At 41.6% G+C, this 27,953-nt stretch overlaps 1 protein-coding gene across 1 annotated transcript; it reads left to right on the top strand.

Annotated features, from left to right (window-relative positions):
* Positions 1-2,729: 2,729 nt before the first annotated feature.
* LOC111237343 (hepatocyte nuclear factor 3-beta-like) lies at positions 2,730-5,939 on the top strand. Its single transcript, XM_022766405.1, has 2 exons — positions 2,730-2,804; positions 4,788-5,939. The coding sequence occupies exons 1-2, from the start codon at positions 2,730-2,732 to the stop codon at positions 5,937-5,939; spliced, it is 1,227 nt and encodes a 408-aa protein (XP_022622126.1).
* Positions 5,940-27,953: the final 22,014 nt, after the last annotated feature.

Genomic DNA, 27,953 nt, shown 5'->3' with positions numbered 1-27,953 from the left:
GTCTTTTGATTCAATAGATGTTTTAGTAGAAATCATTTTGTCTTTTAAAACAGAAACAGCAGCAGAAACATCTCTCTGATGTTTAAACAGGTGTGTCATCTGTTATAAAGGTAGGACTGCTGATGTCATATAGAAAAAGATTCATCAGTTCTCCTGCTGCTTTTACTGTTATTGTTATTATTTTGCTCTTTTTTTTTTAATTATTATTTTATGTCAATAAAAATAAAAAGCACAGATTTGTGTTAATCTGTAAGTGTGTTAATGTGTTAATCTGGCTGTAGTGGCAGGAGCTCACCAGGAGGTGTCAGTGTGGGACAATGTGGTAATTGTGTAATTCATGTCAGAAGATAAACCCTTCTGATTTAGGTCGACAATGACTTTTACAATAATGAATATATTGTTTGTTGGATTGTAGAGTGTGACGGACATTAGCCTGCAGGGGATTCAGCTTTAACTGTTAGAAGCAGCTGTTTCTCTGACAGATGAAAAGCTGCAGTTATACAGATGTTTTTGAATCAATAACTTATTCACATGTTGGAAAAGCAGCTGTTTACAGGTATTTCTTGGACAGCAGTAGCTTCAGTAAATATTTCAGCCTTCTCTCTTTGTCCTGAAAGTCTGAGTGTCTTCTGTCTTGTGTGACCTGCTGAGCTACACTGGACAAAGGAGGGAAATATTTAGGGTTGTTTGACGTCCACAGAGGGAGGAGGAGGGAGGAGGAGGGGGGAGGAGGAGGGGGGAGGATGTGTGCAGAGAGCATGGTGGTCCAGCTCCTCTTGTCTCCTCACCTCGGCTGTGTGTACCGTCTGTCCTGTTGTCCTTTCACATCCACCACCAGGTAAATACACACTGTCACAGCACAAACAGCAGGAGGAGGAGGAGGAGGAGGAAGATCCCAGACAGTCTCCACTCTGCCTGTGACTCCTATAAAACATGAAGAAAACACTGAACAAAAATCCCCTTCAAACTGTAGACTGTCTATTCACTGCTCCTGTACATGTAGAAATCAGTCAGAGTATTGGAGCAGGAGGACATGTTGGGTAACGTGAGGGAAAGCAGAGATTTCACTGCAGTCATGACAGATGAAGCAGGTCGAGGGTTCAACACTTTATCTCAAAGACAAAAGGACAATTCGTTAATCATGTGAAATGATTGAAAGCTCCAAATCAGCTACTCAAAGGACCTTTGGGTGAAACCGTTTTTAATTTTCAAGGTCAAAAACAAGCTTTACATTTATAATCTTCAGGATTTTTCATGAGTTCAAACTGATGCTGTTTATGTTTTTTATTTCACAGTAAGTTACTGACACGTCACAACAACATGAGAGGTTATAACCCCAGTGAATGTGCTCACAGTTCATTCAGAAACAGACAAGACGGATAGAGATTAAAGCTGTAAATGTTGCCTGTTTTAAATCTTCATATTTAATATTATCTGAGCTCTATAATAAATGTAGGTCACATGTGTATGTTTATAGCCTGTATGTTAAGTGTTGCTCAGTTTCCATTATTGTCCTTTTTGAACAATTTAATAGTTAAATTACAGGAACTGGAAGGTTTTGAAAAATAAAAAGGGGTCATGTTTTTTTTAGATTAAATCAATTCCCTTCAAAACTTTACGCGAGTGTGATAAGAGGAGTTATTGTTCTGATAAATAAGAACATGATTGTTGTGAGTGAATCTGTTGCTGCTTTTGCTAAAATCACTAATGTAATATTCCTGCTCCTGCCACTAGAGCTGGGTATCAACCGTCCAGACTTTAGTTTGATACTGTCGAGGATGGAAAAATGTCTTGTCATTTGATTTTGGATATCCAAGGAGTGAATGAGTAAATCTCATCAGTGTCAATGAGCCAATAAGCATGCAGCATGCTGGGCCCATGATCTACTAATGCTGGCGATTGGCTGTTTCTTTACACAAGCACATTGCACTGAGGAAAGAGACCAAGCTTAAAAATAAGAAATAAAATAAAACTAAACTTTGTCCTGAATGTGTATTGGTAATTTTCTTTTGGTTAAAATGGATTTTGATTTAAAAAATTGGTGTTGAAAAAAGTATCAATAAGAATCTGTATTAAAGTCAAGGTATCACTATCAGTACTGATATTGATTATACAATATACTTTATATTACTCCATTAGCCTACAAGTAAAAATCCTGCATTCAAAATCACTTCATTATCTAAAGTAAAGTCCAGAAGTATTAGCAGCAGAATGTATTTCATATTAAAAGTAAAATATTCTGCAGTAAAATCTCCTCATATATCATATTGACGTTGTTTGATTGTTAATACAGTGACGCTTGTGTAGCTGCTGCAGGTGGGCGGCACAGTTCTTGAGGTAAAAGTACTTCGTTACTTCACTGAGTGTAAAAGTATTAAGTTATCTTGGTGACGTCACTTTAGACCGATAACGTCATTATTTATTATCACCGCGGGGCGGGGGTCTCGTGTAGAGGTGTTGACAATATTCAAATGAGACTGTGAGCTCGAGCGCGGACAGAGGAGACAGCTGATTGGTCGCTGGTTCCGCGGCAGACTCAGTCACTGAGCAGAGACCGTGTCCCGGTCACAGTGAAGCTGCCCAGGTATGAGCCACCAGCCCCGGTTGTAAACAGCCAGGATACACCGGACCGGTACCGGCCGCCAGCTGAGGACAGGTGGGGTTCACGTGTTTTGTTTTCCCGCCTCGTGTTGCAGCTGTTTGGATGAGTCTGGTCTGGAGCGTGCACGATGCTGAGCGCCTTTAAGATGGAGGGACACGAGCATCCGGACTGGAGCGGCAGCAGCTACTACGGAGAGACCGAGGTGTGTGCACTTTACTGCGGGTTCATGTGAGCGGAAGCCCGCTGATTATAAACCTACACATGAATCCTGACGGAGAGAGTTTTAACTCTGTGATTTAGTACTGAACAGACCGGAAGTTCCTGCCTCTGATGAGAAGATAAAATTAACAAAAAACTTAACTCAATGTCCACTTACTGGATTTTTTTTTATAGGCCTCCTCGGTATTTCACTCACATTTCACATACACTTGAATCTTTATTCTGTAATTAAAAATATATCGATGCATTTCATTTTAACTACTTAACTTTCAACAAACTTCTCTTTCTGCCCTGTGTTCAAATTACAGCTCAGGTTTCTGTTAAATTTTATCTTCGTTCCCGTTTTGGAGCAAAAATCAGATGTGATCAGATCAAATGTCCAAACAAATCCAAACTGTTATTTCCATGAAAGCAAATCTTCAATTACATTTAAAAATGACAAAGTTAAAGAGTTTTTCAAAAAATGTATTTTTCTTAAGATAATTATTTTCATTTCTGTTGCAGAAATCCTGTGAAAAATAGCTGGAAATGTATTTGCATACTACAGTAGATTGAGACTTGTTCTAGAAACAAGTAAAACTAAAATTACATTTCTGGTCTTTATGTCTGTAAGATTAAATAAAAGTGAAGAAAATGAAATGTAGGTCACACCAAGGCCAGACAGTGTGAAGTGACTGTCAACTACAGAATCTTAAATAGTGTTTTACAGTTAAAGAACACATGAACCCATCTGTCAGTTTTTATCCTTTTTTAATCAAAGACCAATATCAGTGTTAAGAGCCTCTCTTTTGTTACTGATAATAATAATGATAATGATGATAATTTAACCAGATATTCAGTTCTCTTTTCTGTGTTTTCAGGGGATTTGTTCGTTTTCAGGAGAAGTTTTCTACAGTTTAAAACATGTTTCATGTCGAGTCGATCATTTAATGATCAACAGAGCGAGTTTTATCCCTGAAGGTGCAGAGACTCTTGAAACATCTCAAGTTGAAGTTTAATGAGTTACATTTTATTTCTCTAGACTGAGTCACACACAGATTGGGCCTTGTGGCGATGGTCAGGCTTTAGAGTCCAAAGATTTATTTATTAGAACATCAGAGACATATAATCATGATAAAAAGAATAAGAGAAAATGATAAATAAAGGAATATGGAGTAATTTTATGTTACGGCACATCTGAAATGAGGAAATATAATTTAATTAATGCCTGAATTTAACTCACTTCTGTCTGTGCTGGTGTTTGGATTGAAAGTATAAAATAACAGATGTGCACAAAGGAATTATAATGTGGGTTAATAAATTTCAAACCAAGTGTTTTATAGAAAAATTAAAAAGCATGACCACAGTGGCACAAGATGCAATTATTAGTCAATTAATCAATCATCAGAAAATCAACTATTTTGATAATTGATTAATAATTTAGGCCTAAATAATTAATCAAGCAATATTAAGACTATTACATAGTTCAAGTTTCCGTGTCATGAATTAGATATAACTCCAAAAAAAGCACAAAGCACCTCAAAAAGATTGAGATAAGAAAAGAAAAAAGTTTAGATGAATACTTAGTGTAACAATTAGAATGTGAACCTTTAAAGGCTCAACATGTTTATATTAGAGCTGAAAAGATGAATTGATTGGTTGATTGGCAGAAAATGTATCATTCATTTATTTAGATAAACAGATTATTGATAGACCCACTGCACTAATGTAAAAATATCATTTTTACGTGAAAACCTTTTTTTTTAAATAGGCTAAATGTTTGTTTCTGTTTGTTATTATTGGTTTGTTTGTCTGACTTCATGTTGTTTATATTTAAAGTGTAATTTATGTGATTTGTTTTTATTTAAATAACATGAATCCTCTTTTACAAAGTCATTGTCAGACTTTTGATTGGTTAATTGGCAGTGATATCTTTATTATCATCCTGCATTAATTAACTGTTAATAACTTGCTCTCTGTGTTTCAGTGTTACACCGCAGCGGGAAACATGAACTCCATGAGCAGCTACATGAACGCGCCTGGCATGACCGGCCCCGGACACATGAACCCGGCCGGGGTCGGTCACTCCGCGGTTCCCGGCGGGATGTCGCAGAACCCCGGGGTCGTGGTGCAGGCCGGGACCGGGATGACGCCGGGCCTGGGCGCCGGGCTGCCGCCGAGCATGAGCTCCATCAGCCCGCCTCCGTACGGGACCATGCCGGTGATGAGCCCGGTGTACGGTCCGGCCTGCAGCATCAGATCCAGGGAGCCCAAACCGTACCGGCGCAGCTACACGCACGCCAAGCCGCCGTACTCGTACATCTCCCTGATCACCATGGCGATCCAGCAGTCCGGAAGCAAGATGCTGACGCTGAACGAGATCTACCAGTGGATCATGGACCTGTTCCCGTTCTACCGGCAGAACCAGCAGCGGTGGCAGAACTCCATCCGACACTCGCTCTCCTTCAACGACTGCTTCATCAAGGTGCCGCGCTCCCCGGACAAACCCGGGAAAGGCTCCTTCTGGGCGCTGCACCCGGACTCCGGGAACATGTTCGAGAACGGCTGCTACCTGCGGCGGCAGAAGCGCTTCAAGTGCGGGAAACAGCCCGGTGCCGGTGACAAGGAGGCGGGGGGGAAGCCCGGGTCTGAGGGCGGCTCGGTCACCAGCACCAGCTCCAGTTCAGACTCCCCGCACTCCCCCTCTTCTTCCTCCTCCTCCTCCTCCTCCTCCTCCTCCCCCCCGTCCTCAGAGGCAAAGGGACCCGGGGTCGACCTCAAACTGTTGCCCTCCAGCCCCGCGCACCCTCCGCACCTGTTCCCCCATCATCATCATCATCACCATCATCATCATCACCCGCTGCTGCTGCATGAGGCCGCTGCCCACCTGAAACCAGAGCACTACCCCCCTCCCCCTCCCCCTCCCCACCCCCACTACTCCTTCAACCACCCGTTCTCCATCAACAACCTCATGTCCGAGCCTCAGCACCACAAACTGGACCCGGTGGTCCAGTACGGAGGCTACGGCTATCCGGTGTCCGGGGCGGTGGTGGCGGCTAAAACCGGCCTGGATCCCGCTCACACCGACACCAACTACTACCACGGCGTCTACACCAGACCCATAATGAACTCCACATGAAATAAAAAGGACTTTTTGAAAAATAAATTCACTTCGATTTGTATTTTAATGCGAGAAAAACAGTTTTCCACAGTCCATCATTCATCTGTGTGTTTACATGTGCTACAGATAAAAACCTTTATATAAAAAACTCAATGTTTTTATTGGTTTCATTCAATTTGTTCCACTTTTCCACAAAGATTTATTCAGCGTGGACTCCACCTGCTGTGTTTTTGAGGCAGTTTGACAATAAAAGTTTTGAAATTCATGACTTTTATTTTGAAAATAAAAGTTATGACGTGTCTGTAATACAACAATATCCTTTCATATTAAATAAAGGAATAAATATGTAAGAAAACATATGAATGCAATAAATTAAATAAAAAGAAATAAACTACTTAAAAAGCAAAGCAAGTAAAACTTTTACTAAAGTAAAACTAGTTAAGTGTTCAGTAACATTTATGTTTGCAGGCCACATACAACTAGAAAAGCACTGATTGGACAGTGGAAACTAAATTAAGATACAAAGGAAAAGTAGGAGTAACTGTCGAGATCCAGTCTCTCTTTACAACATTAGCACTAAACGTTTCATTATCACCTGTGAAGTCACAGGAAAGTGTCAGCAGATAAACAAGAACTACAGACAGTGAAAATGTCTTAAATCACATTAACATGAGACCAATGGCGACACAGGTCGAGCCAGGACGTGTTTCAGGAGGATTCTGGTCTCAGAAAGTTTAAATATTTATTTATACAGGTTTATTCTTACTATGTTCACCATCTAAATTCAGTATGTTAGCATGCTAACATGAGCTAATTAACTTTAAAACCAAACTACAGCTGAGGCTGATGAGAATGTCTGTAGTTTTGCAGTGAACTCATCATAAAGTGTTGGATAAATTAAACTTTTGGCCTCGTGGTGGCGCTAGAGGAAAGTTCAGAGATTCACCAAAGTTATAAGGATTCATTTTATTCAAGTCTGAATAAAATTTAACCCAATCCATCTGATAGATGTTCAGCTGCTGATGCTGCAGGAAAAATCATGAGGTAACCAAAGTCACTGAGGTTCATCCTCTGGGAACCATGAACCTCTGAACAAAATTTAGCCCAATCCCTCTAGACATTTAGACATTTCACAGAAAAAGTGATAAGATTCAGATCAGACTAACCTGCTGATGCTGCAGGAAAAATCACTAACAAAAGTCATTAGGATTCATCCTCTGGGAACCACGAATGTCTGAACCAGATTTCAGTTTGCCGACACCAGCTACAGAGTCATGTGGTTGGAAAGAGTGTGAACATCACAGATTCATCATAATTCAGAGATTATTTTACTTTTTACTTTAAATACTTTAAATCATTGTCTCCAAACTTTGATCTGTGAAACTACAACATGATGAATGACGTCAGATTTTATATTAGAGACTCGCTCATACAGGTGAGTGTGACTCGTACACAGGAGGATTCACAGCTCTGCTGTTGTGTCTGCAGGGTGGACAAATGTCATTCAGCAGTTTGAAACTGAATTTAAAGATCCACCATTTTAATAAATATTATTGCAGTTAATCGATTGATAGAAAATGATCAATTGTTTTTATAATCAAATATTCATTTCAGTAATTTTTCAAGCATCAGTGACGAACAAGGATTTGATGATTTTCTTTGTCAAAATAAAAGACGTCTGTTTGGAGAGTGTGAGAAATTATAATTATATTTCACTATATTCTGTCATTTTATAAACAAAACAATTAATTGATTAATCAAGAAAATAAGCACCAGAATAATCGAAGATGAAAATCAGTTAGTTGTAGCTCTTTATACAAATAACAAATATGAGCAAAAAGCATCTATTATACTGGAAAAATAAAATTAACAAGGGAAAAACTAAACAGGAAAAATCATCATTAAAATCTTGTGATAAAGTGATTATTATTTATTAAGACACTTAACCAATAATCATTTTTCCCTTTTATGAAACATTTGAACTCAGACTGGATTATTAAATGATGGTAATTTACTCTTCAAATAAAATGTTTTGTTAATATTTGAAATCAAATATTTAAAGAACCTCTTAAAATATTTGATATGACAGAATTAAAACATATTCCTGAGATTTATTTTGTATATTTAAAACAGATAACTAAATGTGGATTATGATATTTGATCATTTTGGGGAAACTGTAAATTAAATCTGTCATCAAACACGAGCCGAATGCTTCAGCGAGCATCGATCCGTCCATAACCACAGAGCCGCTGCACGTTCACTGCCCACGACGCTCCGGCTCGTCTGAAGCCCAGAGACAAACACACTGTCACTGTGGAGGACATCTTTCATTCCAATCTGGACAAACTGACGACGGCTTGTTCAAGAAAATGTTGAATTAAAATCATTTTCAGTTATAAAAAAGTGGAAACTGCGAGTTTAAGTTCGAGTGTACGAGTGTCACAATGTTGGACAGATTTATTTCAGATTCAGTTACAGACTGAACTTATTATTTATATATGTTGATGTTAGTACTAACTAAGTGGTTAGGAGACATACTACTAATAACAGAAGGTGCAGTGGTCGTCCTCAAAAAATGACGTCATCCACAATTCACTGTTTATGCAGCCTAGTGCAAGGATTATTATTATTATTATCATTTAGTAAATCATTTGTAATCCTTGTACGTTTTGTATAGAGCCGTTAAAATCCAGGTTTTCTGACACACACACAGCATCTACAGTATATGTGTGTTTTATGAGACTGTGTGTTTGGTTTCTGTAGGAATCACAGTCCTGCACAGGTCAGTGTTTTTTAAAGCAGCACACCTCCGAGCCGCTCAGTCTGACTCTGATCATGAAACATTAACCCTTTACTGTCCTGAAACAGAGGCAACAGTCTGAGCATCTGATGGTGACGACGATGTCGGACTAAAGCTGCAGTGAAACGACTCTGATCAGGTTTTCACGAGCCGGCTGAGACGGCGTCCACAGACAGGGCAGGTTATCCATTAACTTTACACACAGGATCAATGGGTTGTGTTCAAACACACACGACATCCGCTCACGTTGAATATTAAACACCTCAGTTTCAGCTGGAGCTCATGTTTCTGAGTCTGACGCTATGCTAGCAGCTCTGCTCACAGTGACGATGCTAACATGCTAATGCTTAGCGGGTATGTTTTCAGTGTTCACCATCTAGTTTAGCAGCTTAGCGTTTTAGCTAAAGCCTGATGAACTCTGGCAGAGGCAGATTCTGAGACTGACATCACACTCAGAGGTGCAGCTGTCAGGAGAGGCCCACATCAGAGAGGCTCCCTGATGATGTGGGCTGCAGTCTGCATGTGAGGTGTTTAGGGAACATCTTTAAATTGTAGCATCTACCAATAGTCTGCATGTGAGGTGTTAAGGAAACATCTGTAAATTGTAAGTCGGAAATAGTCTGTATGTGGAGGGGGGGTTATTCGATGGGCTTCTCTGCCTGGGCCCCCCCCAGAGTCTCGGATCGGCACTGCTTACAAACATGAATGTCTGTATAAAAATGAGTGACAATCCATCCATTATTTGTTGAGCTATTTCAGCAGGACACACGTGTGTTATTCTACAGAGAAATAAAACTTAAAGGGAAAATTTAATCCTGAAATCTTAACTCTCATGTACAAAAGCACAGATATATACATATATATATATATGTATATATCTGTGCTGAGGTGTGAGGGCTGGTTTCATCAGCCTCGCCACCGCCGAGCGTCTCCGTTTGCTCAAGAAAGCAATCAGCACGTTATGAATAATAATGACCTTTCTGTGACCAAGAATAATGGGGAGGCTGCATGCCGAGCCGTTCGAGGTCAGGGCTTAGCCGGCGATGCTGTGTTTGGACAGGGAGCGTTTACCACACATACACACACACACATGCATACATATGAGGGATGTCCTCACTCCGCACGCACAATTATTCCTACAGTCCTGTACAAACCCTCCAGGAACGACAAGCAGACTCGTGGTGTCAGATATGTGATTTCTAAAAAATGGATCATGAAAGATTACAGAGGCTCTTAAATCATTTCCAGTTGTTTTCAACTAATATTGGATGAAAGCTGTTTTTAAACATCTCTCCTCTGTCATGCTTCATGTTGTGCTTTGCTTCAGACTGAAACATCAACAAATGTTGGATAAATAATGTGAAATATTGACAGGCATAACATACACAATACACAAAACGACGCAGAGACGCAAAACAACCACAAAGAGACGCAAAACAACCACAAAGAGACGCAAAACGATCACAAAGATGCAAAACGATCACAAAGATGCAAAACATCCACAAAGATGCAAAATGACCACAAAGATGCAAAACATCCACAAAGATGCAAAACATCCACAAAGAGACACAAAACAACCACAAAGATGCAGAACAATTATAAAAAGCTGTAAAACAACCATAACGCGATGCAGAAAAACCACAAACAGATGCAACTGTGTTTCATGTAGTTGTTTTGCGTCTCTTTCACTCTCGGGATCCTACATATAATTTCCTGTGCTGTACCATAACTCTACAACTGTACACTGTACTCACAAAATGCCTTTGCATTAAGCCACTATGCTTTGGCACTTCAGTTTTCACACATTAACAGTGAGCTGGGAGGAAAGACTTGGGACACTGTTCGGTGCCGTATGTAGACCTTAAAGTACGATTTCTAACTTTTTCACTCCTGGTCTACGACATAGTCTGTGTTCCTGAGTTTGTTCATTTGATCAAATTGTGAGTCTCTCCTGGAGTCTCTCTGTTTGTCTCCTTGCCTCCTGGTTTCTCTCAGACCTCTGGTTCTTCTGCAGAGCTCGGCCGAGCCTCTCCTGCTGCCGACAGACCATGTGTGCACTGAGTAAACCTCCACATCTCCCTCGTATTTGCACTCGGCTTTATCGGGCCCTCGACTGGTTTCCGGAACAAACTCACCAGAAAAGAGAAAACACTGCAGTCAGACTGGTCTGGTCCATTCAAGGGTGGGACACAGTTTTTATTTGGTTTATCTAAGGATGTGTCAGAGAGACAGGCAGACATGACACCGTGCTGCTGCTGGAGGTCAAGGTGAGGTCATGTGCTGATGGTTGTTCAGGTGGCAACTATGTTTATAATCAAACTGTTTTATCTGAAGTTTGAAAGTCCAAGATCAATTGAGCCCTCGTCTCCAGGAAGTGTTGTAGTAGTGGTTTGTCAGGTGTGTGTCAGGTGTGTGTCAGAGTGTGTCAGGTGTGTGTCTGGTGTGTGTCAGAGTGTGTGTCAGGTGTGGGTCAGAGTGTGTGTCAGAGTGTGTGTCAGGTGTGGGTCAGAGTGTGTGTCAGAGTGTGTGTCAGGTGTGGGTCAGAGTGTGTGTCAGAGTGTGTGTCAGGTGTGGGTCAGAGTGTGTGTCAGAGTGTGTGTCAGGTGTGGGTCAGAGTGTGTGTCAGAGTGTGTGTCAGGTGTGGGTCAGAGTGTGTGTCAGAGTGTGTGTCAGGTGTGGGTCAGAGTGTGTGTCAGAGTGTGTGTCAGGTGTGGGTCAGAGTGTGTGTCAGAGTGTGTGTCAGGTGTGGGTCAGAGTGTGTGTCAGAGTGTGTGTCAGGTGTGTGTCAGAGTGTGTGTCAGTTGTGGTTCAGAGTGTGAGTCAGGTGTGTGTCAACGTGTGTGTCAGAGTGTGTGTCAGATGTGTGTCAGAGTGTGTCAGGTGTGTGTCAGGTGTGTGTCAGAGTGTGTGTCAGAGTGTGTGTCGAGTGTGTGTCAGAGTGTGTGTCAGAGTGTGTGTCAGGTGTGTGTCAGAGTGTGTGTCAGAGTGTGTGTCAGGTGTGTGTCAACGTGTGTGTCAGATGTGTGTCAGAGTGTGTGTCAGAGTGTGTGTCAGGTGTGTTTCAGGTGTGTGTCAGAGTGTGTGTCAGATATGTGTCAGAGTGTGTGTCAGAGTGTGTGTCAGAGTAAGAGAGAAAGACTGGTTTAAAACAGAAAACGTTCACACTGACCTCAGACACTGAATCCTGGTCTCTGGTTTGACCGTTCCCGCTGCTCGTATTTGCACAATCCGCCTCCCTGCGACTCTGCTGCTGTTAAAAAATTTGACACTTCATTTAGTCAAACAATTACATTTGTCATTGCAAATTTATTAAGAAGATAATTTACCACTATAAAATCAAACTTCCTTTTCCTGCTCTGTGGTGTGTGGTAACTAAACACTGCTTCTCCATGTTCGGTTTATTTATCAGACCATTGGAGATTTATAGAATAATCACACAAGTTAAAGCAGACTGTAGGATCCATATTATCATATTCACTTCTCTGGTTTCAGTTCATCTTTAACTCTGTATTGAGAGACTTTCAGGCAATCACTGAACTTCAACATTAAACTTTGTGTAGTGCAGCATTAAAGAATTTCTCATCTTTGATCTGAGGGAAGAAGTTTCCTGCTCTAATGTTGAAGAAATGAGAACACACAGTGAATCTGAGGTCTCACAGCGGTGGGGCGTCTTTGAACCGCTGATACTTCAAAAAAAAAAACGGGTCCATCTTAGATAAACAGCCATTTGCCATTCATGGACATGTACAATGACGCTTTCTTAAGGCGAAAAGAGCTTAAGAGTCAATCTGGGTGCCTTTCAGACCTCAAACCCGGCCACCCAGAGAGCTCGGGGTCTGGGGGTTTCTGGATGGGGATAAAAACTGGCGGGGCAACGGTCAACTACAGCTAAACGTCAGAGTTACTGGTCAAATCTCATCTTCAGTCCCCCCCATCTGAAGTGAGGAAACGCTCTAAATATTTCTCTTCCCTGAAGGTGAGCTGCGGCGCCACGTGCAGCGCTAAACTCGGCCAGCCGCCTCCACGCCAACCAGCCAAATAAAACAAGTCACCAGCGGGTCACCTGACGGTACAGTTCTACAGAGAAAAGGCTTTAAATGACATGAAACCAGTTATATGTAGTGCTAGTGTCTAATAGCTGGCGACGCAGACCCGCCACAACAAAAAGGCGCCTGAGACGGCGCCTTGATTCATGGGAACGCCGTGGCTCTGCCTTTGTGGCTGCTCCTCCACTGAGCAAATACTCCAAACTGTTCATTCCCCGCCGGCCCTTTCTCTCCTCCGGCACATTGTTTGTGCCCTCGCATTTCATTCAGGATGGGGGGAAGATAGCTCTCAGAGCCACTGAGCAAACAGTGGAGAAAGGAGCCTGCCATCTTTACTCTGTTCCCAGGAGAACTTGCCTTTTTTTAATTTTTTTTTTATTTGAGCTCCAAGCTGTCGAGCTGAGCCGAGAGTTTTGATGTCAGAAAGCTGAATTAATTGCTTTAAGCCGAGGGGGCGGGCCACCCGTCACCAAACGCTCCCTGAAATGTTTTATGGGAGATTATTAAAGCTTTCCCGCGACACAAGGTGTACAAATACTGGGCGGCAGAAAGAGTCCAACTCTGTTTTCAGCCTTTTATTTATGGTTTTCAATCATTTCAAAGAAAAACTGTGGATGCTTTGCTCGCTCTTAGAGAGCAGTTTTTAAGGATTACGTGTAAAGATTATTTTAGTTGTGTCTTTCCTCCGGAGACAGCAGGTACATGAGAAACTCAACATGGTTGGCAAACGATCAGTATAATGTCTTTGCATGAACGAGCCCACTTCACTTACTCTAAATCACACACTTTACAAAACATTTAACATCAGTTTACTTTCAATTCATACAACATTTCACTGCAGTGCAAGTACTTCCTCAAGTTAGGACTCCATAGTTTTCTACCTCTCCTCTTGTCCTGTCGTCCAAATTCAAAAATAACTGACTTCATATGTCGATATTTTCCATTAGCAACATCAAACAGCTGCGAGAACCAAGTGTCGTACTTCCATTCAGGTGACTGGACAGACAGCAACACTTAGGATTAGCATCAAAGGCAGAGATGTGGTTTAGTCCCTGGTATGGGTCAAGCTCCAACAACTCTAGGTCCTACACTTCCCATAATGCAGCTGGACAACAGGAAGTCAGAATTCCCAAGATCCCTATCAAAACTTCCAACAGATACGCTCCTTATATTCGGATTTCAGTCTCGGAAAGTTGGAAGAATCTCCCCGACCCGACCTCTAAATCCAAGATGGCTGCTGTTTATTATCTCATTAAATCAGTTGCAGACACAGTTCTGTCCAACTATCTGTGGACATGTTGCCACGGTGTCTGTGACAAAACACTGGAGCACGGTCATCTCCGACTGCATTTTTCTTGAATTGTTTTTATTGTATTTTTTCCCTATAAATGATTTTTTATTCTACTTTGATCTGGTATTTCTCTTGTAAAGCATTTTGTAACTTATTTTTAAAAGTGCCATATAAATAAATAATGTTCTTCTTCTTATTTACTGCAAAGGGAAAGATTAGACAACAGTCTGAAACATAAATGTTAGTTTGTGTTATGATTTATCTTGCAGATTGGAAACCTTTTCCAGACAATATTTAAGAGACAGTGGATAAAGTCTTCATCAACTTTCCAACTGAATTCACTCTAAACCAACAGATAATAGAATCTGAATTTTCTCAGTGCAGAATGATGGTCTTCTTTAGAAAAACATTTCCCCTCAGATGGACAGTGTGATGATACAGATCTCACTCTGAATACAAAGACCTCCTCTTTAAAACTATCTCCTGCTCAGATCGCCGCCGCCACGTCTCTGACCTCCACTTAACATCCACAAGCAGGTCATTCAATGTAAAGCACACGGTGGAGTGATAAACACATCTGTGCTGTATGTTATCAGCAGATTAGCGGCTCTTTGTTAATGACGCTGCAAACACGGAGCGAGCTATCGAAAGTCCTGAACAAAGACTCTGAGAGCAGAGGACGAACCTGAGTCCTCTGGGATTAGATGTTAAAGACATTTGTCACTTTTAAAGTCGCAGAAATTCAGTTTTCTTTCTCACAAATCACAAAATCTACAAGATACCGCGAGTTATCAAAAGCTGACAAATTATTTTTTAAGGTAGGACTCCAGATGTTGGCCTGCTTTCACTGACAGACACAACAAAATACCAATAATTAAACGAGGTTTTGTGGTAATTTTACATTCTGGTTGTTTATTCAGACCAAATCTAAATCTTCACAATGAGCTGAATTTCATGACTTCACCGAGACACCAAAGCGTGGCAGAGTTCCCTCGGTGTTAAGAACCAGTCGGTAAACATTGACAGAATCTGTTTGAGGAGATAAAATCTATAAATGATGTTTCCACGAGAGCCAGAGATGGTTTTGTCCACCAGCTGTCCAGTCTTACTGTTTTACATCCAACAGAATGTAAAGAAATGATGTAGACTAACTCGTCACATGGAAACAGAAATTCGAGTCTGGTGGTCATTTCTCTTCCAGTTCAGCAAGAACCAGATCAGATGCTGAGAGTCGCACAGGCTGATCTCAGGAGTTCACTACGTCTCCTCAGCTTCAACCTGCAAAACCTTCAAATCTTCAGAGGATCAGCGAGGGAAAGATCCATCCAGCTGTTTCCTTAAACGACAGGAACCAGCTGCTTTATGCAAAACGTCCCCGGAGACTTTCATCATTCTAGCAGATGACGTGTTAGTGAGTAAGAAGATCTTTGAAGGTGGTGGTACTTCGTCAAACTCAATTCAGGGAACAAAATAAATGTACTGAGCATAACGACCAAAATCTGACCCAAGTTGCCCCCCCTCTCAAAGATCCTCTCCAGACGTGTTTGAAGACATTCAAAGATCATTTTTCAATATTAAATTGTGAATTAGAATTTGTGTCTGGTTCATGGTTTTTCCCCCCAATAAGTTCAACCTTGTTAAAAATAGTTAAAATTACATTTTAATTGACTGATTCATTAATTAATCTAAAATTACATCCAGAATCTGTAAATATTGTTTAACTACTGGAAACAAGACGTCTCCTGATTCACTGAAAGTCAGTTTTTAGTGTGTGTGTGTGTGTGTGTGTGTGTGTGTGTGTGTGTGTGCTGGTGGTTTCAAGTTTCCACATCCCACTTGTGTAATTTGCAAACTAGACAATGATTGATTGATTTCTTGATTGACAGTAAATTAATCTGCAAATGTTTTGATAATGGATGAATCGCTTTAAGTGCGTTTTCCAGCTGAATCAAGGCGTCGGCTCCTCCCTCTCAGATGTGAGAATTTTCTGCTTTCTTGTTTTACATGGAGGTAAACTGAATATCTTCAGATGTTAGACATTTAATAACATTTTCTCTACTATTTTTTATGTTTTATAGAACAAATTAATTATTGATTAACTGAGAAAATAAAAATAAGACTGAGACAGATGAAGTGAAACCAAAGCAAATGATGAAATGGAAGAACAGAATATTTAATAGATGTAAACAGCAGCATGAATCGTATCTGAGCCTCAGCAGAGAGCTGGTTACAGTCTGGACTCAAGTCTTCCTGATCTTTGATGATAGAGACGCAAAATTTAACAGAAGAAGAAGAAAAGTGCATCTTCCAGAGGAGCCACAGAAAACTGTTTGTTTATCTGCTGAAAAAAAATGGTTTACAGCTCAAAAATGAAGATTTATAGTTCAGTTTAAATTCACTTCGACTTCATGTCCATGTCTCTGAGTTTTTTTCCTTTTATTAGATCAGATCATTTTGTTTTCCGCTGTGATCATTCATGCTCTCCTTCTACAGTCTGTCTGGATATTGAATATTTTATATAAACGTATGTGACGCTCTGTTCTTCTTCAGCTCAGCTCATTCTGTCCCAACAAATATTATATTATATAAATAATTTATATTTGATCTTCATTTCTCTTGAGATTGAAACTAATGATTAGTTTCTATGGAAATGGAAGTGTTTCTGATATTTAATGATGTATGTCCATTTTAAACTCAGCAGCAGAGGACCTGGATTTTATTCAGTGACAGTGAGTGTTCAGACTTCAGGAGCAGAGCAGTGGCTCCACCTACTGGCCAGGACACACAAACACAGTTCTACTGACGTGAGAAGCTGCAGGAAAAAGTTCTATTTAGTTCAAACTTAATATTTCAGGAGCCAGGCTCGTTATCAGAGGTGATTAATGGAAAGTTTAAAGTCTTCTGTTGCTCAAAAGATTTTGATTTAAAGTTTTTTTTAATCAAAAGGAAGGAGACACAGAAGGAGAAAAGGGACGAACAGACCTGGGACAGTGTCTGTTGTTCAAATGATTTCCGAACACAAACTCTAAAAACAGAATAAGCCCCTGTGAGCTGGAGGTAAGGCAGCAGACGGAGTGAAGACACTGAGCCTGACCATCGATCAAACAGAGGCAGGGCTGTTTAACGTCCCTGAGTTTCACACACTTCCACTCGTCACCAGCTGGTGGCAGTAACGTGCCAAGAAACACAAACTGTTTCAGCTAAACTGGGGTTTAAAGCTCCAACCTTTGGGTCTGAGGTGAGCTCTGCCATCACACCTGACAGTGATGTCACAGCGTCCTGGACGACACCTGCACATCCTGCAGCACTTTGAGCAAAATGAGATTTTTACAGGGGAACAAGTTGCTTTCTAATGACAAAGGAAATGATTCAACACATTTGGACACACACTGTGTTCTGGCGAGAAACCGGTTGTGTGTGTCCAGTGTAAACATGACTGTGTTTCCCGTAACACTCAGACGTGAGAGGTGGAAAAATATTCCCTGTTTGCTCTGAGAAAACCTTAGAGGAGGTTTGAACGCTGCACCTACAGTTTTAAAATGTCCGGTGAAATGCTGACACTTAGGAAAGGGAACGAGGAAAAGAAGAAGGAGGGAAGGAAACGAGGTGGTGTCAGATTTCCTCTGGTCTCATTCTGCATTCAGCAGCACGTCGCCTCTGTCTGTCTTCCAAATGGGGAATCTGGAGGAGAAATCCCTTTAAGTCTGCGACTGTGATGGCGGCTGAGGCGGCTCGTTACGACGACCAGCTGCTGTGTCAGACTTCCAGATCAAAACTTAATGTTCAGGAGCCAGGAAGTCATTTTCTGCCAGAGAGAGTAAAGCTCCTGTAAAGCTGTTTGCCTCCGTTCAGCTCGCCGCGCTAAGCCGCCGCAGACGCATGTGCAAAAACAGAAGAAAACTGATGGAGGGTGACATCAGCCGCACGATGTTCACCTGAGTCACCTGTGGTGTCTCGTCTGGATGTTTGGTTTGAAATAAAACGTTCAGAACTCAAGTGGAAGAAATCTGTTGCTCCTGACAGTGACGCACAGACGTCCAACACAAACCAGCGCAAACAAACAAAATCATTCAAATTAGTTAATGAAGAAATGTAGGAAGTGAATTAAACCTGTTTGAGTAACTAAAGACCAAATGAAACTGTTGGAGGGACAAAAAGCATCAACTACTCAAAAAACATATTTGTATGGATGACTCCGTGTAAACTCTGTGCATGTTCTCTTTGCACGAGTGATCACACTGAAATAAATGATCTGGCTGCAAAGATTTGTTGTTTTACAAGTTGGTGTGACCGCACTTTTACTTTTACTGGAGCTGAGACTTTGGTGGATGTCGGTTTGTGGCGAGCGTACGCTCACCCACCTGTCACTCAAAGAGGCCACGCCCTCAATCCTCCATAACTTTAGTCCTCAATAAAATGTAAACAGGTGAGTTATATAAACAGGTGTCATGAAGGAGGAAATTAGCTCTAGAGACCAAAACAGTTTTTGTACCAGGCTGTAAACATGTTTATTTCTGCTGTAAAGTTGGACATTTTAACATGGGAGTCTATGGGGACTGACTCACTGTTGGAGCCAGACTCTAGTGGTCGTTAGAGGAACTGCATGTTGCTGCCTGGTTTTCACTTGACTTACTGTGGTTATGTCGATGCTACATATGCGTTTTTACAGTAAATAAATAAAAGCATTTAAATTAAAATGTAAAGCAGTTATTAGCACTAACGCACCCTGCCTCTCCGGTCGGTCTGTCGTTATTCTGATCATCACTACATCCTGGTGGAAGAAACCTGAAGTTTCTGTGCTGATGTTAGCAGGACTCAAACCCTCCTCGGGTCTGCTGAGGTCAGTGTCTGCACAGTGAAGATAGACGGGTCCGTTTGTCCGTCCAGTTTTAGCTTCAGAACATTTCACTCAGTTACTGCATTTGTGAGCTTTGGAGTCAACACATTAAATAGCACCGGAGGGAAACGTGCAATGTATCGCGTCCTCGGTCGACTCGGCGGCCAATGAAAACATACAGTGGGTGGTGTCGCCTCGCGGGTCTGAGGCCAGGATATTTGTGTAGATGACCGGACTGTGTGGTCTGGATCTGGCCGAGTACGAGTCCAGAATTTACCCAACAGGAATCCATCAGCGCCGACCGAGGAAACAGAAGCATCGGATGAAAACGATCAAGAGAATTTATTCATGAAGTGACTTTCAGTGACTCACAACAGCGTCGGTCGCTGACTCAGAACTCACACGACTGAGTTTTAAATCCTAGAGGAGATCACGATTTCTACAGAGACGAAAGACAGTGTGTCAGATTTAATGGAATATTTCACTCATCCTCTACTGTTGCCTTGTTCAAATCAAACTTTATTAAATCATAATCTCTTCTGTAAACTTTAAATCTATAAAGCAAGAAGAGACTCAATCTGCCAGATAAATAATAGTGGATCAAAAAGTTTTAATATTTCCCTTTAAATAGCTTCAAAGAAATCAAGTGAAGTGCAAGTAACTCATTTCGATGGACACAGTGGTGGAGAATAAAAAAAGGGAGAGAGTCAAACTCTTTTCAAACATTTCATACGTCTCATGACTGTCTGCAGGCCTTCCTCCTGAGTGACGGTGCAACACAACTCATGAGCTACGACAGTTTGCTCCATTTTGGACTCAGCCTGGTTTCTGTCACGATGGCAGAGCATTGACGTTGTCGAATCCACTCACTGCATTAAAATGAACAGATTTCAGTTTTAAATGTGGATTTTCCCACCGAACTGTGTTTCACCAGGGTCTTTCCTCCATTTCACAGCTTCTGTGTGAAGTTTTCCCGCTCTGTGTGCAGAACAGCGTCTCCCTCTCTGTCTTCGGCCCATCAGCCCAGCGACCGGCTAAAAGTGTCTCAAACGGATGATGGATGTGAACTTTCCCCCCCGAACATAAACACAGTCAGTGTTTTCAGCTGCGGACGCTCCGGCCGGGGACGAGCACAGAAGGAACTTTTGCTTTTCAACTGTTTTTACTGCCTCCATTCGACTCCCAGTTGCATCGTTGTGGCTGCACGTGGAGAGAGAGCGGCGCTCGGCCTCACAGGACGCCGTCCTCTCCTCCTGCAGGTGCTTTCACAAAATGTGGCGGGAGTGTGAAGACCACAATCCACCGAGTTAAATGTTTAATATCAATGTGCTTTCCTTTACGCAAATGTATTGACTTTCCATATATGATGTGTATGTATGTACATATAAAATAAAAGCACATAAAAATGATATATGAAACCTATAAGAAATAGGAATAATTTCATATATTGACATATATATATATATCCAGCCCATACAAATATGTATGTTTATGCTTAGAGACAGATGTTACAGAAATAATGGCCTATATCATCTTATGAATATACGTTGATATTATGTAAAGTGGGGTCCAGAAATCTGAGACCCAGAATAGGAAGATAGACATGTTTAAAATTAATAAGAAATTAACACAAAAAACATATAAAATCAAATAGAATTTCTCTAATTAATGCTGTTTTATAGAAATTAAATATATATTATTAACATATATTGTCGCAACATGTTACCAAACTATATAAAAATTCATAATATAGATATTTTTAATATATGTACATATACAAATTTGACTATGGGTATTTCATATATGTTATAAATCTTCATAAATGTATATATGTGATAATAATATATCCCCTTATAGGTGACATATATGTCATATATTACATTTCTGTTTGTTTTTTATTTAATTACATTAAGTTATGTATGAGAGAAATATGTCTGCTGGGAAACTAAATGAATCCTTCTTTATTTATTACAAATGAGATTCTGATTAATACTCAGTATGGGAGTAATTAGAGAGTGTATGTGGGATTAAATAAAATAGTTGCTGGGTTCCTACACGAAGACATGGAGGTGTGTGTTTCGACACTAGATGGCAGCACTCTGCAGGTAGAGACTGATCAGACACTGAACACGTCTGAACACACCAGCTCCTTTTAAACACCGTGTGTGTGTGTGTGTGTGTGTGTGTGTGTCTCTTTTCTTTACTGAACATCTGTGGTTTTCAGCTTTAACTTCTTTTCTTTTCTTTTTTTCCACGTAACATTTGTCTCAGTGTGAAAAAGGAAAAGAAAAGAAATGACCTGATTAATAAAATCAGTTTGAACTAAATGTTTCTGACCGAGGAAACAAACTGACGTCCAGCTTCATGTTTTCCCCTCTGAGCTGTTTGCACTCGCTGCTGAGACGGTTCAGCAGAAACTGGACTCGATACCTGCTGATGACACACGTCCACTTGCAGCCTGTACGCCGGGCCGAGGTACGGTGGCCCTGAGAGCTCAACATACAGCAGCTTAAGAAAACGCATGCCAATAAACAAAACTGAAAAGATCTTCATCAGTTTGACACATGAGCTGCAAATACTCTCAACACAGGAAGTGTTTCCGGGGGACACTAAAAGGTGATGAACCCGGCTGAGACGCACTTGTTGTTCAAAGTTTTTACCTTCGAAAGTCACAAAGCGTCGAACAACAAGTGCGTCTCAGGCTTGTTCATCACCCCTGGAAACACGTCCTGTTGTGTTGTGAGCTCTCTGGGCCACCGTACTCGGCGCCCTCACTGCATTTGTACCCGAGTCATTCACACGGGAATCGAACACACCGCTCTCCTGTGTCACGTTCATCCGTCCACCTCCTCCTCCTCCTGACGTGGACGCTGTCTCTCTTTATTCCACGTCACCGACACTTTCCCCTTCGCTCCTGTCATCATTACTACGACCACTAGATGTCGCCTAGCAACAAAACCTAACTATGATGTCACAACAACCTGCTGCACAGACGACCTGTGGGCTCGTTTCTTACAGATTCGTTGCGCTAGTTATTCCACTGCGCCGGCGACAGCCAGAGCCGCCATCTTGTTTTCGGGTTGTACCTCAGAAACACCGGGATGGAACTTCTTCAAACTTGGCACAAACATTCATTACGACTCGAGGATGAACTGATTAGATTTTGGTGGTCAAAGGTCAAAGGTCAAGGTCACTATCACCACAGAAAACACTTATACACTCATATTCTCTCTGACTCTGGATAAACAGGATGTGAGCTGAAACCAGTCTGAGTGGAGGAGGAGCCGATTCTAGTCTTGTTTTTGCTTTTACTCATAAATCAAACTATTAACAAGCTTCTCACTAATAATAAATATTTTTTATCTGAGCTCAGATACAAGTTTTAAAAGCCAGATCTCACTGAAGCTTCAGTGTATTTACCAGCTGCCAAGGCGCCGCCCTGAGACGCCACTGTGAACGCCACTGTGAACGCTGCCTGATGAACAGTGTGTGTCTGCTGCACGTCTCACTCTGAGAGTCGGAGGATTATTTCATTGTTTTTGTAGCAGAGAAGAAGAAAGAGAGGCCGATCCACGTCTCCATTATTCCACCATGATATCATGAAGTCGGTTCCACCCATGTGTGTTATTACTTCTGTCTGTTGTGTATACTGCAGCAGCCCGACCGTTGACCGGCCATCTTTGAAGTCGGCTACACAACGTGCCGCCGGTCTCTGAGGCCTGTAACCGCACCCCCGCCCTCCGACGTCAAACACTGACCGAGCGGTCCGCGATGACTGTACGGGGAGAGGACCGCAGACATAACAGACGGGTGAGGAGCCTGTCAGACCTGTCACTGTCTGTCTCTGACCCCCCCGCCCTCACCTCTGGACCTGGATCTGGACCCAGCACACCCAGAGGACTGCAACCGCTAACGCAACAAGCTCAGGGCCAGTTTGGCAGCCATCTTATTTTTACAGCCTCTCCGTGTCCATCTGCTCCGGCTGCTGGACGCACCGTCAGCTTCAGACCTCAGACGTGATCACGACACGATGCACGGGCTGAGCGTGCAGCAGAGCGACATCGTCTGTAACGTTTTGTACTGAGCGTTTAAAAGGGTCTCATGTGTTCTGACGGCACGGCTACAAAGTGTTCTCATCCATTCATCTGTGAAGGATTTCACATTAATCCATTAATCAGTTACAGCTGCCAATTCCAAGAGCCCAATTTGGCATCATGTAATTAGCGTTCTTTTGTATGAAGGAACTGAACTGAATCACTTCCTGAATCGATCCGTTCTCCGCTGTGAGCGAACGTGCAGGGAAACACTCACTGAGTGACTGAGTGACTCAAGTCGTTCAGCTGCAGGAGGAACGGGGTGTGTTCAAGACAGCAAACACACAGCTGCTTCAGGTCGCTAACATTCAGCTGCAAAGATTCACCTTGGACCACAACCCAGATATATGACATTATCTAGATTATTACATGCATTTAATGCACACACACACACACACACACACACACACACACACATATATACACTCAGTGAATGGAGTGTGTGTGTGTGCCTCAGTGTGTCGCTGCTATTCTGTATTTAATAAACAAAGAAATGGACATGGTACTGACCACTCAAAGCGCTTTACAACACTTGCCACATTCACTCATTCACTCACACTCACACATCAGCCGTTCAGTAACTTACCCAGAGACACGAGGCCTGGAGGAGCCGGGGATCGAACCTCCGACCTTCTGATTGGTGGACGACGGCTACGTGAACTTATCTCCCCTCTGGTGACCGTAACCCACAACACGTCACATGATGAGCAGCCTGTAGAACCAAATACGAGTGAGCCAATCATAGTGATTGATTTTTCAGGAAATACAGAGAAAAGACTCGGGGCTTAGAAACATAATTCCACCTGCTCGTGTTCTTTGGAGGATTGAACACAAACATTCATATTCACAGGGAACCGCTTCACAATAAGACGAGTCTGATAAAGGATTTATAAATGGTTTATAATTCAGTCATTCATTTGGTCGTTAACACTTTATAAATCATAAATAAACAAGTTATTACAGTTTTCATACACTGATGCAGGCTCACTATTTGGCAAGATCTAATTAATGCTAAACTCATTAATCTCACTAATGAGTTACTAGTATTGATAACTGGTAAAAGGAGCCTTATAGTAACTAATTAATAAATGATGATGTGTTTATAATAAGACTCCCTTATTAATAAGTAGTGAGCATTAACTTGATCTTGCCAAATAGTGAGCCTGCATCATTGTATTAAACCTGTTTAGTAATTGTTTATTTATGATTAATAAAGTGTCAACAACCAAATTAATAACCTGATCATAAACCATTTATAAATCCTTTATAAGTGTCGTCTTATTGTAACGTGGCACCATTTAATAATATGTTTGTTGTAAAAGATCTTTATCATAGAAACTTGACATGATTCAGGTTCAAGGTTGAACTGCCAGTGTTACAGAAACAAAACAGACAATTATATCCAATTATAGCCAAGTGACACACACACACACACACACACACACACACACACACTAGTGAAACCAGTTTAATGCTCTTGTACTTTTCAGAAAATGTAAAATCTAAGACCTTTTCCTGGGTCATGTGACCTTGGTCTGGACAGGAAGTGCAGGAAAGTGAAATCATCAGATCACAGTCACTCAGGACGTGAATAAAAATCTAAATGAGTTTGTTTTCGCAGCTTTTCGTCTCCGGCATGAAAACTGTTTTCCTCTCTCGGGTCACGTGGTCGGGAAAGTCAGAAAAGCCTCGGTGGGACTATTTCTCTGCGTGGTTGGACATTTTCCATGAGCGATGGCGTGATTATCTTGGCTATTTACACACGCCCCCCCCCCCCAACACACACACACACCACGTCCTCCCCTACACACACCCACAACAACACACACACAACCACACACACACACACACACAAACACACACACACACACACACACACCCCTCCTCAGTCGGCGCGTCCCTGAGCTGCAGTAACTCATCTACAGGAGATTTATGGCTCTTCTGCTTTTCCGGGATCGAAGCGACGCGCTGTAACTTCAGGTGTTTGTTTCGGGGTTTGAGTTTGAAGCCCGTCTCTCTCTTCTGGCCAGTAAATGTTCGTCAAGCTGCTGCAGACACTCGTTCGTACTCACGCCGGTTCGCACGTTTAACGAGTCGGACACGAGTGACCTGTGGAGGCAGCGGCCGCCCTCTGCGGACCCCGGCTCAGCGCCGCCGCGGTGGGTGGTCCGTCCACATTTCTCCACTACATGTGTCTTGACGGCGGCTGCAGCTTGTGTGTGATGAACGGAGGCAGATATCCGCGGATGAATCTGTCTCAGAGGACGGTGCTGAGGTTTTACGTGAAGGCGCAGAGAGGTGTTTTTCACACTGTGACGCGCTCGACGCCAAACACAACTGTTGGAGCTCTCTGGACGTAAATCAGAAGAACAACTGCACCAGATGTTTCCCGCTCTTTATGAACACGGTGCTGCGAAAACGCTTTTAATAACTGATTTATGATCATAATCACAGGTATCAGAGGCTGGTGTGCACAGATAAACACATCACAGGCCTTCGTTAATCCTAATATAATAAATATGCTCCTGTAAGTGATGTTGCCATGTACGTCACCTGTAAGGGATATATTATTATCACATATATACGTCCTCTGCATATGTGAAGATATAAGTTTTAACATTTATAAATGACCCATGGTATAATTGTATATGTAGGGTTGCAAACTAACAAAAACAAGCGCACCCAAACGCCCCCGGCCGGAAGTTGAAAAAATATTTTTTATGTTGGAAGAAGGCAAGAAAAAGTAGTCTTTTAATTTGAAGGACTTGGTGTAGCTGATTAAAGATATCAGCTGTCAATGTTTCTCTCCTGGTTGTAGCTTCATATCGTTGCTCGTCCAACGGCACCTGAACGCAGCATTAGGTTTTCTAACCTCATGTTTACTGCACAGCGACAGCTTCTGTCTCCTTGACAACAGTCGGTGTGAACAGGTTTGACTCTACGTTACAGTGCGCCCGCCCCCCCCCCCACCCCCCCCCCCCCCCCCGGGTCCAGTGTTTAGGTACCGACCTGCTGATTTATGAGATGGACGGCGCCGTGTTTCTGGGCTTCACCCGCCTTTTTAAAACCAGTGAGATGAGACGTCGCATCAGAGCGTCACCGTCCTCATCTGCAGCTGATCAGTCGTCTCTTTTAATGTCGGACTGCGGGTTTTACTGCCGCCCTCCACCCTGCAGAGCCCGAGGAGTCAGGTTCACCCGGACTCTCTCATAAACAGGTTCAAACTGTATTTACGAAGATGTAACGTACAGAAATCATCAAATACACAGAGGGAGATAAAAGAAAAAATGGAAATCAAAAGATTAATTTTACCAGAATTATCTTTCATAACGCCAAAAGTCTGAATCTCAGATGACTTAAAATGACAAAACCTATCATTGATAGTTCTTTTTAGCTGCATTTATAGTTACGTTTAGATTAGCAAAGGTTTTGAGCTTTAAAGAATAAATAATGTGAAAGATTGTTGCTTTTTCAGGGGATTCCCTCATTTATTGTTTAAATCTTGTTCATTTTATTGTGGCTCTTTGAATTAATTAAGGTAATTTCCTAAATATATGGACGGAGATTTAAAAATATAAAACAAAAAAACTAAATTTACCAATTATCTTTCATAATGTCAAAAATCTGAATCTCAGATGACTTAAAATGACTCAAACATATCACTGGTGCATGGCAGTTCTTTTATGTTCAGATGGGAAAGAAATGAAATCAAAACTTTTGAGCGTTTAAACATAAATAATGTTAAAGGCTGTTGCTTTCTCAGGGGCTTCACTCATTTATTGTATAAAACTGGTTCATTTAAAGTTAATTTTCTTAAATATGTGGCAGATAAAAATTCAGCGATGCTTTTGAGGAGCTATTTAATAATTGAAATACTGTATTTTATAAATTACACAAGTTATTTTGTCCAATCACAGAGCATCAAACCCTGTAAGGCCATAAAGACACTGCTCACTACATCTACAGTAAACTATATATACTATACCCTTTAACATGCACCATTTGCACTTGTTAATTGTTGATGAAAGGCGGTTTTCTCTCAGCAGACGTGATGTTAGTGGAGAACAAAGTCTCACGAGTCAAATAAGCGACGTACAGTATAAAGCCCCTCTCACGGGAATCTGGTTTATTTCTGCTAATGAGTGCCACTGTGCTGCTTTGCTGCAGGTGAGGAATTTTTACTGTTTTTCCAGACTTTAGATCAAGGTGACAATACGGAGGAAAAGCAGGAGAGGTTCTCTCAGTGTAGAGATTACCTGAGGGAGAACTGATAATCTATATTATTGCTTATTGACTGGCTGAATCATCAGTTATTTTACATGTGATATTATAAAATACGACGTCTTCAGCTCCAACAATCCAAAACCCAAAAGACATTCAGTTTCCTCTCATGTCTGACGAAGTAAAACATCAAATCGTCACATTTGTGAAGCTGAAAACAGAACCGGTTCTAATCATTAACACTGTTACATAATTATCAGAACAGATGGTGATTCATTTTCTGTCTCAGCTCTGATCAATATTGTGATACTGACTGTAATAACTGCACAGTTCTCCTCCGAGACCCTCCTCATGACACTGGGGTCAAAGGTTGATGTTATGGCCGTTTAATTACTTCAGCTTTGTTTATGAAAGTTTTCACGTGTCCATCAGGGTTATATGGCAGCTCTAAACACTACAATACCCATGAGCCTTAGCTGGTCCTGCTATGGAGAAGAAGTTGGTCCAAGACACAAAACTCCAGCAAAATCGTAATAATTCATTGTTGGAATCGGGATCCTTCCTGGTCCAACCTTTCCCAAGATTCATTGCGTGCCGGTAATGAAAGCAAACAACACCAGCAGAGCCTGAGGATCACACTGTTGAATGTAAGTATTTGGTTTCAGCTCAGATCAGCAGCTAACGGTAAAACTGTTAAAACCAAGAGATTTAAAACCTTAAGCATTAGTGAAAAGAAAGTCCA

The sequence above is a fragment of the Seriola dumerili genome, unplaced genomic scaffold (genome assembly GCF_002260705.1).
Source record: "Seriola dumerili isolate Sdu_G_001 unplaced genomic scaffold, Sdu_1.0 BDQW01000025.1, whole genome shotgun sequence".
Taxonomy (NCBI): Eukaryota; Metazoa; Chordata; class Actinopteri; order Carangiformes; family Carangidae; genus Seriola; species Seriola dumerili.
The sequence above is the reverse complement of the archived record's forward strand: the minus strand, read 5'-3'. Positions and strand labels throughout refer to the sequence as shown.